At 40.5% G+C, this 17,941-nt stretch overlaps 2 protein-coding genes and 1 non-coding gene across 3 annotated transcripts in view; 1 reads left to right on the plus strand and 2 right to left on the minus strand.

Moving 5' to 3' along the window:
- Positions 1-17,941, minus strand: part of LOC117395269 (DELTA-stichotoxin-Hcr4a-like) — a 412,383-nt gene that overhangs the window by 67,605 nt on the left and 326,837 nt on the right. The window lies entirely within an intron of this gene.
- Positions 1,862-8,382, minus strand: LOC117971946 (uncharacterized). The gene is made up of 22 exons (XM_059007432.1): positions 8,297-8,382; positions 8,156-8,214; positions 7,976-8,065; positions 7,393-7,520; positions 7,169-7,315; positions 6,975-7,055; positions 6,131-6,301; positions 5,928-6,024; positions 5,612-5,832; positions 5,386-5,536; positions 5,083-5,291; positions 4,851-4,968; positions 4,567-4,766; positions 4,376-4,490; positions 4,081-4,250; positions 3,334-3,386; positions 3,132-3,259; positions 2,862-3,051; positions 2,632-2,773; positions 2,293-2,386; positions 2,095-2,199; positions 1,862-2,008 (listed from the first exon to the last, which is right to left on the minus strand). Exons 1-22 carry the CDS (start codon positions 8,320-8,322, stop codon positions 1,899-1,901), a joined length of 2,805 nt encoding a protein of 934 aa, XP_058863415.1. The 5' UTR covers positions 8,323-8,382; the 3' UTR covers positions 1,862-1,898.
- On the plus strand, positions 11,508-11,580 carry trnaf-gaa (transfer RNA phenylalanine (anticodon GAA)). Its single transcript has one exon. It is a non-coding gene; the product is annotated as a tRNA-Phe (tRNA).

Genomic DNA, 17,941 nt, shown 5'->3' on the forward strand with positions numbered 1-17,941 from the left:
CTTGTCTCTGTATCAATTCACTGATATTTGAGGTTTTGTTTAGTACACAGTAGCAGGTGATCTGATAATCTTATTGATGTTATTTTGTGAAAACAATAACACGTTAATACTGTGCTACAAAAAATGACTCGCCGTGTTGTAACTTGTGCGGGTGATGTCATGGGTTGTCATGGCAGCGCCGATCATCACGGGAGGGGTTATCAGTGGTTGTCGGAGAAACGCTGGAGTTCCGCTGGCTTCCGAGGTATCCAACCCGAATATCTAAATCAATACAGTGACAACAAAGGAATGTGACATATAAACCTAATGACTACATTAATGAAGCAGTAATACACGACAGGGTGTGTGTGTTATCATGAGGTAATATCACCACGCCTTGGGTGCGTTGGGAGGCCAGAAAGTGGTGATATATCTCATGATAACACACAGACCCTGGAGTGTATTATTGCTATTATTAAATGGGTCTAGGAGTGTGGTGTTGTTGGTAAATAAAGAAGACTTTAAACCTTTTTTTAATAATTTTTATTTGTGTCGCCTTCCACTGAGAGAAGTAGTTCCACAGTAACTAAAAATAGTTAGATTAACAATTAAACATTTGACTTTAAACCGTTTTGTATAATATTTTCTTTTTCGGGGCTTCGCTAATAGTTTCTTGTTTAGGCTTTGTAGATATTGAAGTGGATCATTGTTTAACGTGTTTGTCTGGATCTTGTCCAGTAGATGGAGCTGCTGCTGTTGTGATGTTTTGTTTAGCAGAATGCAGTTCACGTACCGTGTTACAAACAGGACGGCGCTGCACAGAGCGGTACAAACTGTGCAATTAAAATCTCCGGTAGTACTACAGACTGGCAGCCGATAATCATCTCTGATTAACCCAACATGAATATAAATACAAACCCAGTCTGTTTCAAAGAGCACTCAGAGTGACGGAGCCGGAGAGTCTGATAGCAGGTTTAATAATATGAATGTGCCTGTGTCTGATCGAGTCTCGCCGTCCTCTGTATAATAAACACATTACACCCCCCCGTACTACACACGGGGTTTCCAGTGTACTGAATTCTGTTCCAATAACTCGGCGCTCTCTTTCTCTCTGTATATATATATGTGTGTAATCCTGTTTTCATGTGTCTTTTTCTCCAAGCAGCTCAAAGAATGGAACTTCTGGTTCGGACTGGTGCGCGGATCTAAAGATTCCCCGCATCGGATGTACCGGTTTGTTATGGAACGTGTTCCGTGAAAGGAGTTTATCCAGTAACAGACTATATACACCACAGTGAAAACAAACATGAAGAGAACATGTTGTTAAGTAGTGGTTTGTTGAACCAATTCCTCGAGTACAATAAAAGACTCATTTGTACACAGTGTTAAAACTGAAAAGCTAAACTAATACCTTACTTGGAGCTCTCACCAGGGACCACTTCCAGTAAAAGATGTATAAACCGGAGTGAACAAAAAGAATACATACTTGCATTCGTAACAATAAACAAACATATTCGTCCCATATAAATCTACACACTTTTTGTGATGCGATAACATGGTATTATATATAAGGAGTGTAGATAATTTCACCCTAAACTTGCATACTGAAAGTAGCATGTCAAAGCAAGAAGGAATATATAAATAGGGTTGCAGCTCCATGGAGGAGGAAAGTCTTTGCCCCGGGTTCACAATGAATTAATGAAGGGTCCTTGAGTAACACACCATATTGAGAATGGCCTGATCAGGAAACAAGCAAAGCATTCAATGCAGTAAGAGGAGAGAATCCCATTAACATGGCCATTCTGACACACCAATATATAAATCTATGTAGAATTAGTCAAGCACCCACCAAAAAAAAAAAAAAAAAAAAAAAAAACCACAATCCAAACAGCCTTTACAAGCAAGATTTTTTTTATTTATCAATACACACTTTTTGGCATTTTCCAGAAAGATACAACTCCAGCTACAAAGACAACCACTGAACACACACCCATTGCAGCTCCCAGAAGGGACCACACATTGAATTGGCCTGCAAAAGAAGAAATAGTTAGTGGAATATAAAGAGTTAGTTATATTTTACTTGAACTGCAATTGTGTTCACATCATGCATATTACCGCTTCTAGGCATAAAGTGAAGGGATCCATCTCTCTTCAGCTCAATTGGGCCAGAAGACACAAATGCCTTTACTGCACCACCATCCATCCCTTCAGCACTGCGACCTACAGGAGGAATTAGGAGGAGTCCATCAAAACAAATGGACAAAAATGAATGCAAAATGCCCCCCCCTCCCCCCCAACAGACAGAGCTCTTACCAAGCCTCTGTTTCCCTGGAATGCACCGTCTGCTACAGAGGCTGTCTGATGGCCGGTTTGAATCACATATCACAACACTGCAGTGGAAGTAAATCTGAAAGACAGCACACCTTGTCAAGTAAAACAAGCATCAATAGATCAGGCAGGACCATCATCCAATGAGGATTACTGAATTGAAAAAAATATATTGCATCATAGTAAGTGTTTCTTGCAAATGTGCAGTTATATGTTTTCATTCCAACTCACTAAAGATTTGAGCACAGTGATTATTTGCTGCTTGCAAAACAATCCAAACCATGCATTGTGGTACAAGATCCCCATACCAACACTCCACTTTACCTGTCCTTTCAGTGCATCCCGGCCGCTTGTGAAGGAAAACATTTTCACTTCAAACCTCTTCAGATGGGAAGGGAACAGCACTCTTGCATTGCTGGAGACTGGGTGAAAGATGGTCAAGTACTCATCTGCAGAGTTCTCACAGCTAGAAAGAGAAAGAAGGTCAGGAGCACATCAGCCACAACCCCAATCCCTAGGTTTTGTAGCAGCAATATCATATTCCAGCATCTTACCTATCCACAACAACATCCCACTTGGGAGAGCTATTCCTGTCAGCAGAATAGGTTGCCCAGCAGTTCTCCAAAAACAATTCAGCCTGTGGATCCCTGCTGTACAGGAGCTCTACCTCAAAATACAAGGGTCTTCGCAAGTACTTCACAACAGGGTAATCCCGAGCTCCATAGAAGTCGTTGTAGGTGGAATCTGCAGAGATGCAAGAGAGAATTTTATAGGTGGAAACACGCTACTAGAGCATCTATATTATTTCAATTGCCAAGTCCTACCCAATGCAAGCTGCATGATGACTGCAAGGTCCCCCACGCCAGGCTGGACTACAGGTGCAGGATTATTCTGGTACAAGAACTGTACTACCTTGGTGTCATTGACCAGATAGTGACAGGCAACTCTCAACCTGGAAAGAGGAGATGGGGTTAGGAGAGTTTCAGCCTCAACCACAAGGATACTCAATTTGATTGCAATCCTTACCGGTAAGATGTGAACAGCACTTCATTCTCATAAGTCAGGAGGTTGTTGTCAAACTGGAAGAGAAATCAAAGACCCAGGTTGCAATGAACTTGTAGATTTAGTTTGGAGCTGCATACCAAGTTGCAGACTAGCTAATATGGTACTCTGGATCATCCCCAGCTGTGTAACCTAGTACCAATTTCACATTTTAAAAAATAAAAATGGTAATGAATATTGCAATTTCATAATTGAACACTTTTTTGGGACCTCATGATTGTTACAGTTAGTATGATACCTCAAGCCTGTCTACAGAAACTGCTAGACTAATATGGTATTGTTTTAATAACCTCTAGGAGGGCAACAGCAGTTATTTTGGATTTGTTGCAAATATATGTTTGAATACACAGCTGGTGACTCTTGAACTGCAATTGGTATCAACTCGTGTATTAGTTTAGTCCCGGCCTCACCAAGGGATCACCCCAGTAAGTATGCTCCTTCCAGTTCACTGCAATTGACCCAAAAGGTCTCTAGGCAGCACATGCAATGCCATAACCAATAGTCATGTCATGTGTCACAACGCCTTTGTCAACTGGACAAGCAGTTCAATACAAAGGTGGCATCCTTCAGATGTCCACAATTCATGCAAGTAATTCAGCGGATAGAAACACAGGTCACCATGGCTCCCCAGATTGATCCAGGGGTGTTGGGGCCACCTTGTCAATATGTTGAACCTCCTCAAAATATGGTTTTAAATGTGTCAATACTAACCCTTCGAGTTGTGCCACAGGAGTTGACATTGAAGTAGAAAAGCGCATTGATAGCATCAGACTGAAGAGGCCGGCAACTTGGATCCCTTAGAGTTAGTTGACTTGGAGACAAGCTGGGGACAGATTCCACTTTCACAGCAAGAGCTGCCATAGTGCCATTGGTGAAGCAATCTGAAAACACAGCATTTGGAGCCAGGTTAAGGAAACAGATTATAGCTTCAATACCAATTCATGCAGCCTTTTGCCAATCTCAAAAGCAGCTATTCTAAAGAATGCTTTGTTCACAGAAGAGTTACCAATCATCTTTGTAGGGAAACTGCAGGACCGGGAGAAGTCAGCCACCACAACCATGGTCCCAATATCTTTCAAGGTCAAGTCAAGCCTGCTTCTGATGCCTGAAGAACTGATCACCTACAGAGACAATACATCAGGTCAGTAATGTGTTGAACCCAAACAGCTAAACACATTTTAAAGTTCCATCACTTACTTCATATGTGGCATCAACTGAATTGTATGGGACAGTCATCCAGAAATTGGTAGAGTTGGCATTATACTTGTACAGGGCAAGCAGACTTCCACCAAGTTCTCTTGAGCCCACAAAAGGAATCCAGTTGCGACCCATGTTGCCATATGTTACCATGGTATAGAATGCAGCACCATCACAGTAGCCAGTTACTGTAGGAGGAACTGCAAGAGGAAGAGCAGTTGTCAGGGCAATGGACTGGATTGGTTAGAAAAAGGTAGTTGTAGACCAAATAGTCAGGCACTTACTGATGTCTTTGAGAATGGCTTCAACTACAGCAGGATGAGTAAAGGGTGTATTCTCTGGCACTATATTCAGCAAGTAGGTCAGGGGCAGAATGTAGGTTCTGGTGTCTGGAGGAGTTACCTGAAAGAGCAAGGGTTTGTAGTATTAAACCCAAAGTCAAACAGCAAGCAACACGTCCACAGGAAGCAAGTGTTTTCAAAGGGCAATTGGATGGTTGAACAGGTGGGATGTTACCTTTTGCTTCACATTGGGGTCCTCAAATGGCACCTGGAGAGTGTAGGTCTTGGATCCATTGGGAAAGACATGCTCCTGGACATTATAACCTTTTAGGTTGGCTTCTGGCACAGTTAACGTCTCTGGTCCAACTATAATTTTGACCAGCTCCACATCAGGCAGGAATGTCCCCAGGGTCACATTGAACACTCTGGCTTTAGGAACAGTGTCTGAAATTAAAACATGCAGTTAAAATGAAGGATATGAAGTGGAGCACTGCAACAAATCCCTTTGATTTACTGCATGTGGACAAGTTCTACATACTGTTTGTGACAACTGGTGGCCGAGGCATGAAAGGAGTGGTTATTGGATGAAGTACTGTGTACTTGGTCTTCTCAGGCCCATCTTGCCAGGTATGCTCCAGCATTGGTTCAATAGAGTAAGAGATCACATAGGTGTTGTCCAATGCATGGCTCTGAAAGCACAGAAGCATCTTAGGAAGAAAGCTTTGAAATGAGAAGGATTTAGAAGATGTTGAACTTCTACATACCTTGTAATATCCACCATCAGCTCCCACAGGAATTTTTACAGTGATTAGCTGGGGACCGACATCCAGTTTATAATCTCTATTATGAATCGTTGCAGGGTCAAGCTTGCGGCCATCAACTCCCATTTGAACATCAAGGGTAGTAATTTGTGGTGTTGGAACAAGAGGAGGCAGAACACGAGGAACATTCCATGTAATCATCTGTTCTGTGAAGGCTGTTCCATCTGACAGAAAAGAACACCATAGACTTGGTATAGAAAATTCATACTGAAACCTAGAACAGTTCTTGAGCACCGTTGCCCTCCATAAGCTTACTCACCAGTAGGACATGTAACTGCAGTGTCCACCATCATGACCATCCATCTTTGCTTATAAAAGGTGGTTGATCTTAGTACAGCCATTGGTACAGTTTGGATCTGTTGGAGGGGAGGGGGAACTTTTACTAAAACAAAAGCAAGACTAAATCTACCTTCATAGTCTGGATATACTGTACTAGACAACAATTAAGCCTAGACTACTTACCACCTGAGGCTGGCTTTCTGTGGAGTTGTATGCAGCTCTAACCAGAATTCGAGTTGGTGTAGTGTTTATGCCATAGCCATTTGTTATGGCCTGAGCAACAGTCATAGTTGTCTTTCTATTTGCTGGGAGATGGAACACAATTTTCCAGATGCTGTTGTCAGCAGCAGTTGCCTAGCAGAAGAAAATCTCATTAGATTAGGGAGTTTGAACACAAAGCATCCCCAGTCTAAAGGATTTGTCATAACAGATGTCATGTTTAATAAACAGGAACTAAAACTGAAAGGTGAAAGTTTAACAATGTATCACTCAAACTGTTCTATGTTCACCGGGCATCTCTAATATAACAGAGTAAATCCTCAAATACAACTGCATACGAAAGAGCCTACGTGAAAGCATGTGGTCTGGATCCGATACAGGCAGAGTTTACAGCCATTCATTTGTAATGGACCTTAATACATCAGTGTACCAAACTTTAGGACAATACCTGAAATTGCACCTATGCAGCAGTCCTCAAAAAGGTAAATCAGGACATATTTATCATGAAGGATTTATAACCCTGCACATATGAAGCCACTACCTCAGTGGTTGAAATACAAGGCTTACACCAACAAGAAAGGGTTAATTTCTCCACAATCAATTTCTATCAAAGCAATCACAGAATACATGCATGCAAAGCCAATGCCTTAAATGTCACACAATTCCAATATGGCCACCCAATTGGGAGACAGGTTAAAGTTAAGGGGCCGTTAGATTTTGCTTCCTCTAGATGAGACAGTAGAGTAGACTTCAATAGGCAAGACCAAGGGCACGTGAATGAAGCAAATGCAAAGTCACATGATTCTACCTCAGGGTATGCTAGGGACCAATCAGGATCATCTTGAACAAAGTTGGGCTCAATAAGTGGCACACCTCTTCTCACAGAAACCTAAAGAGAATTCACATTAGTCATGAGTGAAGCACTTCTGTAGTGACAATTAAATACCCACACAACCCAACAAGTTATACTGAACAGCATTATCACATCCTGACAGCCCTTACCTCCATGTAGTTTCTTTCACAAAGAACCTCCCTCTCTGCCCATGGAGAATAGCGGCATGTCATGCTCTGAACATAGGAGGAAGCTGAAGTCATAGCACTGTTTGAGAAGACACTGATTTGTACTGTCAGCTTGTAGGTCTCATCATTCTGGAAACAAAGGCTAAAGTTAGTCCCAGCATGTCACCATTAGAAACAAGTTTACAAGAAATAAAATGATGACTCACTGTGTTCTGAGCAAAGCAGCTCAGCACAGAAGCAAGGAACTTGGCATTTCCCAAGAAGTCAACGGTTAAGCTATATCCACACTGTGCAGCCAGTCTTGGAGAGAGGGACACAAGCGCCCCCTTATTGTCTATGGAAAGAAATTAAGTTGGCCTTAAACTGTACACGTGATCAAGCAAGGTAGAGATATAACAAAGTGAACACCCCCACCGCCCCGTTCCATCTACTTATTGAAATTGTCATAACTATTCCATCTACTAAATGCAATTTTATAAAAACGATTCATACAAGTAGAATTATACACCCATTTGGAACAGTGGGTTTAGAGTAAATGATGTCTATTTCTGCGCACTTGCAGTCAACAAATCTGACTAAGGTTGTAGCAGCACAGGTCTACTTAGTGAGATCAGCAACATGCTTCTAAAACTAACGCAAGAGCCTTTCATACCCTGCATCCTACAAAAACAAAGCCTGGTTGCTGCCATACAGCGCAGGAGTGCTCTGTACTTAATTCAGGTTATTACATTACGAGTCAACAGGCTTTGTACATCAAAAGCTTTCCATTCAAGAAAATTGATCACTCACCAATCACATTGATGCGAAAATACTTTCCAACAAAAGACTTCTCCAACATCATCATCATAACACTCCCTTGACATTCTGTCCTCACCAAGCCTGCAGAAGACAACGAAACATGAAAACACAAAACCGGCAAATAAACAGGAAGCTGAAAGGACAGCTCTGCTGAAGCGACCGTTATCGTACCTAGAGGGGGGTTCTGCGTCCAAACTTCAGTGACTAACACTGCCAACAGCAATGTTATTCTGCATTGGAAAAAAAGAGACGCAAATGAGAAACACACAATAAAATGAACGTTTCTAAAGAAGAGAAAAGATCAACAATTACCCAAATCTAAGACAACACGGCATCATTAAATCCAAGGCAGCCCCGACCGTGAACTTCTTTCACCGTTATAAAGAAACAATAATAAAAACAAACCCGTCAGTAGCTGAATTTGGGGTTCCTTAGAGAGCAATGGGGTTATAAAGAGGTTCAGGTGCTAATGGGAGCTAATTAGCTGCAATTGATGCACGCACCTCTTTCATATTAGTCCTCTAATTTGCAATCAGTACGTTAATTAAAACTAATAATAATAATAATAATAATAATAATAATAATAATAATAATAATAATAATAATAATAATAATACTTTTTAAATTATATTACAACCCATTTAGAAGAATGTACTTTGAATTGAAGTTTGGCAGAAGTACGTGCGGATCAAACTGGACTGTCACCTACAAGGACTGTCTGATTAAAGGCTCAGCTATGGAGGCGTGTAGTAAACAAACCCCAATGAATAATAAAAAGCAGGCCGCGCAAATGAAGAAACACATTTATATCATGCAGGAATCCAGGCAGATGTGTTGCCTGCGCCAGTTTGAGGGGACGAGAATGACAGCTCGAGTTCTGATGTGAACATCCACAAGTCAATTACACATTTTTACAATTTCACCAGACTGATAGGTAGGCTAAGCAGACATTAAAGTAGACAGTTTATTTGAGGCCACTTGATTTAAGAAACAGTGCAAAGCATCTCTTTAGCATGTCAGATTTGCCATGACAGGGGCAGTCCCGGGGAATAGAATGACCAAGTGGCAAATGGAAAGCACAGCGCTTAACCTGAAATACAACGCGCAGTATTGATTTAGAACAGACTAAACACAAATCGGATGGCATGCTGGAAATTTGAATTGTAATCAATTTATTTAAGATTTCAAGTTCCCATTTCAATTTTTGAGCTTAATTACATTCATTATTTTATGTATAATTCATTCAATTAGTGTGTTCATCATTTTCAATTTGGCATATTATCTTCGAGTGTTGTGCTTTGTCTATTTGACAGCTGTTATTTCAATTCAAATGTTGAACTTTGTCGTTGATGTTTGACGCTCTGTCTTTTGCAGTTCACATTTTTGTTTCATTCCACCTCTCATAGGTTTGAACACAAACGGGTTTATTTGTGAAATTGTCAGATTGTTTCTTGTGTATCCAGCGCTCATCTGAACTAACTGGTTCAGTGGTGTGTTCCCGTGAATAGACAGCACATGTCTGAGGGGGGGTGTTCTGTTCAGCTGTGCATTTCTGTGCGCCCCCCAGCCCGGCCAGCTCTCCCTCCCACCCGATCTGCAATCTTGGGAAGATCTTGGTAGCTTTGACCAATCATAGCCCGTGTCACTACCAAGAATTGACCAGGAGCGAGCCAATCAGATTTCGCAGAGCTACCAAGAATGAAGTGACGGAATTATCCAATCAGATCTCGTAGAACTCCCAAGAATCCTGCGCGTTCTCAACGGCGGGAGATTATTGAATCGTGAAGACTTTTGGTTTATTTCGAAATACAATCATCTGAAGGGAAGAATTTTATTACACTATTATTTTAATTGTCACTAGTACTGTACGTATAGTCACCAAAAATTAAAAAAAATGCCAATAATAATATATGTTCGTATTACAAATGTCAGCTGTAGAAATGCGCGGATAGTAAACTCTATATTTTGTAATATTATCAATAAAAATACACGATTGACATTTTTACAACAGGTGTCAGTTCTGAGTGTTAAAAAATGTAATATTTACAACAGCTAGAAACTTGTTTGAGGGACTGTTTTATCCAAAGCGCAATTATATTTAATATATTTGTCCGTTATAATGATACTGTAATACTTGTATCCGGGACAACAGAAATCGTACCATGGTAAAATAAATAGTACCATATAGTACCGTGGTATAGTGTTGCATTATACTGTAGATACCAGGATACTTCTTAGAAATAAAAAGTACAATCGTATTATCATGGTGGTACTGCATTATAGTACCAGAATAGTGCATTGTACATTGATAGGATAGGATACATTGTGTTTTTCTATCATTTACTTTTAATTATGTATCCATGAACGTTATAGTACTGTATTTAACTTTAGGTTTTTAAGTCTAATTTAGTTTTCATTGAAAAATGATCTTGTTTTGAAAGCAATACTTAAAAAACGTGAACATGGGTACTCCATGCTTTTATTTTTTTTAATTAATCTCTCTTTTTCAACAGTAAGTCCCTTTTGTCATTGTATAGTACAGTGTTTATTTGTTTTCACCCCTTTTTGATTTCTTGTTGTTTTGTGTAGAAACCTTTTATTTGGCCATTGTGACTATTTTGTGTTTAGACTATTTGTTTAATTGAAGTCTTTTGTTTAACTGCAACCTTGCTATTCTGTCACAAATGCTCTTTTTCAGGTTCAGATGGAACCCTTGTTTAGAAGAAAGGCTGATGGCAGCTCAACCTGACTGATACAAAGTGATCCATAAGCTGGTATCGCCCCAGAAGGTTCAACCATGTAAGTTCGAATTTGAATCAATGCTTATAGAAATAATGATCTTCACATTATAACTACTTTATAGGTCTCCCTTTCAGTGCTAATTTCATTATCTATTACAAAAAGCATTTTTATAACTGATGCTGTGATTTGAACTTGAGTGCTATATAATGAATGTTTTAGTATACACATATCAAATACTGGCATTATTATATTTGGAGGAAAACAGTCAGTTGATATAAATGATATGTGGTCCAGTTACCATACCAGGTACCTATTGCTGTTGTTTTTCAGCTCTGATGACTGGTGCTGAACTGAGCAACCAAGAACTCCAGAAAAATCATACCTTCTTATACTGGACCATGCAAATACACAGGTACAGTGAACTTGATAAAGGATTGTCAGTATTACCATTACAAATATAGGAATAAAGCTTCTAAATTATTAGTGCAATTTTCTATGAAATTCCACACAGGAGTTGGTAGCAGTGTTTGATTTTTATAATCTTTCATAAGTAATTATAAGGTAGCTGCATTTCTTAATTACAAATACACAATTAATTAATATTACATTTCGCAATCAAGGGATGATGTAATGCGCAAGGATACTTGTCTTTCATAAGAGCTGAAATAAATTATAGCGCTTTGAGATTATATATGTTACTATCGGATTGTTTAGAAATGTACTTAATTATATTACAACTTTTCTAAAAAACAATGTTATCTTGAGAAAGGAAGCTTGTCAAGCCGAAATAGCTCAGTTGGGAGAGCGTTAGACTGAAGATCTAAAGGTCCCTGGTTCGATCCCGGGTTTCGGCAAACAGCAAGAATTTTTTGGTTTAATATTATTCTGAACTAAAAAACAGAACACATTTTCTTCTTCAGTGTAATTGGAGGAAATAACAACGTATCAGAGTGCCATTTTCTAATGTGATTAAGAAATGCATAAAGCACCGTCCCTGGGTGGGCTTGAACCACCAACCTTTCGGTTAACAGCGGAACGCGCTAACCGATTGCGCCACAGAAACCATCCTGCTCAGCCGAAACTGAGACCACATCTAAGAAGAAAGCAACACTGGGCAGGAAAGTCTGTAATCACAATTACATGTATGCAAACCAATGCAAGCAAACCAAGCCATTTATATTTATTCCCAAATAAGACAAATTCTTTCATTGCTACAAAAAATATAAAAAATCTCTGCTTCTCGGAAGGCATACGATGGAGGGCGCACTGCAGTTTGTCAGCCTGTGGAATATTACAAATTAGGAGACTTTGCTTTAAAATACACATGTAGGGCAGGCGACTCTGTTAAAAAGAATTGTCACACTTTGTAATTATCTCCATAATGCGTTGGGACTAAATACGCAGATATATTAAAACTATTTGGAGAATGCGGGCATCGATCCCGCTACTTCTCGCATGCGAAGCGAGCGCTCTACCATTTGAGCTAATTCCCCTCGAATTATGCCAGTGATTCTCATAGGCTACATCGCAGCTTAATATGAGCAATTCAGATTGTCTTATTGGCAATGTAGTCTGCCATTTGCAAATTCAAAAAATAAATTAATTAACTAAATAGCAGATATTTCGACTAGAGGTATGTTTTCAATTTCTTCAAAAAGTAGTCTCAGCTCGTTGATTCAGTCGCTTTAAAATCCACCTCTGTGTCCCGATGCAGCAGCGCTGTGTGCTGTGGCTCGAGCTTGTTTGACGAGGCAGGCAATGCAAAAATGCCAAAACTTGCTTTTGTATCACACGACTAGCTTAAGGTATGCTTTAACGGCTTGGCTGTCTCAAGTTAGTTTGTATTGTTAATGGAACACCTCGTTGTTGCGCAGTCATTGTATCATATGAAGTAGAGCTTGCCAGTTGGGGCCGACGGTCTGCCAATAAAAGTTAAGTCTATATTTGAAAGGGTCATTTCTAGAGAACATAAGAACATTTTAAATAGGCCTTGACTAATATTTCACTGGTTGCCTACGAGGGCTTGAGAGGCGAAAATTGGGAGTGAGATATTAAGAATGATTTCTCCGGTTGCTTAGAAGGCTTGAGAGGGGCGAGACATTTGAGAGTTTAAGAGTGAGAGGAGTTTGAGAGGGATGGCGAGATTGAGGGCTGGAGTTTGGGAATGGTGCTTAGTAACATTGAGATTAGATACTGATAGCAGGACAAGATAGGGGGACGAAGAGTTTTCCCTTCTCGTCGGGTCAGGCAGCATGCTCTGGCCGCTAGGTGATGTAGAGAGGGAGACACAAGAAGAGCAAAGGATTAGATATAAACACTTTCTGCTGGGTCAGGCAGCATCCTCCGACTGCTGGGTGGGGAACGGAGGAGGAACTGGTGCTGTATACCTGAGAGATAATTCCTGATGGAGGAAGGGGCCAGGTTAAGGGATAGCCTGAGGTCTGTCATAAAGGCAAGGAGGTGCTGAAGGTTATAGGAGGTGAGAGAGATACGAATCTGGGCACAGAATGTGGTGAAGAAAGACCAGGCAGTAGAATAAGAAGAGCAAGTGGAAGGGGCGAAGGCAATGCTCCCTGAAGCTGCAGGCCGACTCGGGGAGGCTAAAGAGTGTGGAGTTTAATGGAACACCAGCTGATTGAAAGGAGGAACTTGCCGCGGGTTGGGGTCTGCTTCTGGGACCGGGCTGTGAAACTTGTGGACCATCACACAACCTCCACCATGTTTAACACTGGGCATGGTTAACTTTTTTTTTTTACTTCAATGTGTAGTATTCTGTAGTAAAATTACTACAGCTGGCCAGTGTCTGGGTGCACGGAATGGTTCACAAGACCTCATGGTTGAAATGGCTTAACACTCCGAGTCTATTCATTGTATTCCCCTTGATGTCCTGGTAACTGTTGCCTTTTTTTTAAGTCGGTAAATCACTGATGCTGTCATGGTAAATTCCCAGGGTGCACTCTGTTTCTTCAGGAGTCCTGCAGAGGAAGTGCTTCACAAGAGCAGTTAAACATAGTACTTCCATGGTCAGGTCATTGAATAGACAGAGCAGCCTTTTCTGAGGGTAGAGATTAAAGAGTGAAGGATTTCTATTGATATAGGGAGCCAGGAGGGAGCAGGAGGGAGGGGGGGCTCTTTAGGATCTCTCTGAGTGTCAGCAAACTGATGGGATGGATAGGAGTGTTGGAGAAGGGACGGAGATGAGGCGGCAGAAATACTGAATTCCAGAGATGTAGGCTTTAACGGTAGTGGGGGCTAAGTGAAGAGAATCCCTTGCATGGGCGATGGAGGCTACAATCCGCTGTTCATTAAATCGGAATGGGATGTATTTTGATTTGAGTGCAGAAAGTTGTAAATGTTTTCCATCCAGTGGTAAATGAAGATTTGGTCGCTGGAGCAGCTGGACCTGAACAAATATATGAAATCGACTGCTGAGTTGTTTCTAAAAAAGAAGGCAGAGAGATGAGATGCCGACCATCCTGTTAGTTAATACGGGATTGATCGGCGGTCTGTTTGGAATGGAAAAGATGAACTTTTAATCAGAGGTTTGGGTTTCACAACTCCAGTCAGTCATTCTCCTAATAGTGGAACTCCTTAATTCATAAATCAAACACATTTCCAGTCTTGTACCATGTATTAAAGCTTGTAGTATCTGAGAGGATGAGCGGACATATGACTAAATTGCGATAGAAAGTTTGGAGTGTGTGAGATTCGCAGCAATAGCAAATCAGCTTAAATTATGTAGAGCTTGTGGTGTTATGCTGCCATCTAGAGGTTGCGATTGGAATTGAAACTATTGGCTTCAGTGAAGCAGGGTAGCATATATTTTGTTAATGCGATTAAAATCCTCGTCTATGTATAAAACATTTGCTTTTTAACAGTTAGTGATAATATAAGTAAGTAAGTAAGTAAGTAAGTAAGTAAGTAAGTAATTAAGTATGGAAGAGGAGCCTGCAATATTTAGATGTCACAATTCGGCGAGTTGAAGCTCTCATGTTGCAAAAGCGCAGCAGCAGGAGCCAGAAGGTTGCAGTCGTGAGGCACAGGCTCGCATTGCCTGTTAAAGCTGCCTGGTCGCCATGGCAACTTACCACTCCCAGTAGTGAGGCGCCGGTGTGAAAGAGTTGCAGAGAAACGGCCTGCAGTGAAAGGAACGAACAAAAAACAAACACAGACAAGGAAGCGGAAATAGTGCTGGGTTAAAGAAAAAAGAGAGGGATAGACAGGAGGGGCAGCCCATAACATACGTGGAGCAGAGCTGGCCATGCCCTAATAATGGACGAGGCGAGCGCTGCATTGTGTGATTGGCTGGAAATACTACAAGAGGCTGAACTGGGATCAGCTTCCACCCGGAAGAGATCGTGGGCGCTACCGGGCAGGACGCCACGGAGGGAAGGAAAGACAGGCTAAAGAAAAGGATAAAGGATAAGAAAAAGCAGCGCAAAGAGCGAGATAGCCCTCTACGTCATCCACCGAATTACACCTAAACGCTAACATTTATTTAAACGAGGAACTACAATTAATCAGAGTTCAGAGATTTAGACAAAGAAGCTACATGCCACTCTTGTGTGCAATTCCATTCTAAAACATAAATAATGTGTTTAATGTAAATGGTGTGGATATCAAACTATCTAAAACATAAATAATGTGTTTAATATAAATGGTGTGGATATCAAACTGCTTGCACACCCTGGTATGTTTTGACGTTGACCAACATGTGGAATCACATGATTGGTAGAGGTCCAGTTATTTAGCTTTTCTGTTTGAATAGTCGCTACACACCCTTAAAAAGTAGACGGAAGAGGAAGAAGAAGGATGAGAATAACAATTTCACCTTAGTTTGACGACTTATACCTCATTGTGTATAAGAGGTATGTACATTTTTTTCACATTTGAGGTAAGAAAGTTTCAGTCTTTTGATACGGATACAGATGGTAATTCTTAGTGATTTAGTTTTGCCGCTGCAACATGGTAAAAACAGCTAAACTCTTTGAGCTGTATGGAGACTCTCGGTAGTTTCAAACAAGTTTTTCTAACTTGTGCGAGGAACTACCGTTCCTCTCAATTGCAACAAAATTACTTATTGGTCATTGTCAAATAGCAATTGCAATTGTAAAATGCGTGCATCGTTTGTAGCTACAACGATATTGAAATAAATAATATTACCTTTTTGGGTTGCCTTCAATCCGTTTCTTTTTTACCCTTGTCATAACATCTTTCATGGAGCAACAGTTGGTATGTGCGTAAACCCAATCGGGCCTTGATACGAGAACCCTAGTGTGTGCTGAAATAAATAATGCGGTTTTCTACATTAACAAATGCAGCTTATCAGAATGCCGAGTGGTCTAAGGCGCCAGATTCAAGGACTCTGTCTTTCCAAAGAATTTTGTGTTCTGGTCTCTGAATGGAGGCGCGGGTTCAAATCCCACTTTTGACAGTTCAATTTTACGTATTTTTAAATAGAATATATTTCTTTATTTTACTAGAAAAGATTGTTTTAAGGAAATCAACAGCTGATACCAAACTGTTGTCAGCACTCAATACCATTTTAATTTCCATTTTAAATCCGAATAAAATAGTGTTCCTAACACAAATTGCATTTTTGTTGTAAACAGACTACTTGTTAACCTCACTGAAAATATTTTGTGTCCAAACATGTTATTTAACTTGATTGTTTTAATATTCCAAATAACATATTACTTGAAAAACATCGTCTACCACTGGATCGTGGTCTCAGGCTGGGATGCGAACCATTGAGAACAGTATAAACAATCTATTACTAGACGCAGCTTACAGGAGAAATGCCCTCGTTTAACATGCTAGGATGATCGACTTCGGCATTCTCCAACTGCTGTTTACATTTTCTAACACGTTATGAGGAAGAAAAATATTTTGTGTCCAAACGTGTTATTTAGTTTGATTGTTTTAATATTCCACATAACATATTACTTTGAAAAACATAATATATTTTTTAATACAGTCCTATTTGAGTATTTAAAATATGGTTATATTCAAATGCCAGCAACGGCGTGTTAATTTAACGAAGCGCCTAACGCCGCTCGGAACGTTCGCATTTTTAAATCCTAACGGTCTCTGCTCAGCTGAGTGGAATGTTCACGAGCCGGTTGCCTAGCAGCGTCTCCCCCTCCTTCTCTGCCCCGCCCTCTCGCCCTCTCTCGTTGCTCCAGCTAGGAGTTCAAATTTAGCTTCGTTATATTAGCGCAACTCTTTACTAACTTTTACAAATTAGCTTATTAGGGGCTTCGTGTTTTTAAGATGGTTCAAGTGCAGTCCGGACAGACTGACTGGAACATCATTACAGTATACCGCACTGCGCTCAGCTTTGTGTGGCGGCTGATACACAAAATAATGAACGACTGTTCATTATTTTGTGGCATACAAACATTTTCAAGATCGCAGTGGTGGTAATGTCACGGGTGTCGAATGTGTTGATTATTATTTTATTCAGTATTATCACTTATGATTTTTGAATTTTAATTGGATTGGTTTTCCTTTTTTTGCATAGTTTGTTTATTTGAATTATTGTTTAATTTTTGAGCGTTAAGATGCATTTTAATGTGTATTTGTTCACTTAACCATACATCATCCACTCTCTGGTCCAGATCTCCTCTTAGGGCTCCTGTCCAGACGCCTGTTTGGACAGCCCTCTCCATAGGGTGCTGCGCTTCAGCTGAAGGCCTCAGGAGAGATCCTGATATCCTGACATAAACCACGAACGCAAAGGTTCTTGTCAGTACCTCTTTTCAAATGTCTTCAATCACCAAGTTCCGCAGTCCTCCCAGAGTGAGTCCACGAAAAAAAATAACAAAACGAAACTGACACTGTCCGTGCACAAAAAAACCCCAACCACTCGCTGTCTAATCTCGTCCTCTTTATTTTCGTTTACTTCCCTCGGCTTCTCTCTCTTTCCTATTCCGGTATCTCCTCGTTCCATGCTCTCAGTCTCTTAGTTCCTCACCCTTTTAATGCCTCAAAGCCCTTTTAATTCCAGGTGTGTACAGGTACCTGCAATTGTTTGGGGCGGGACCTGAGGTCCGTGTGCACCGTGCTTGTGATAAACAAAACAAAAAAATACTTTAATTACGAACTCCGTTTCACCCGTGCACCAAACAAAATAGACAAATAACAATCAACACAGCAAAAAACACAGTGCAAACATTAGATGAGAAAAGCCCCTTTGTGCCAGTGCGCATTCAG

This window comes from Acipenser ruthenus, chromosome 35 (genome assembly GCF_902713425.1).
Source record: "Acipenser ruthenus chromosome 35, fAciRut3.2 maternal haplotype, whole genome shotgun sequence".
Classification (NCBI taxonomy): Eukaryota; Metazoa; Chordata; class Actinopteri; order Acipenseriformes; family Acipenseridae; genus Acipenser; species Acipenser ruthenus.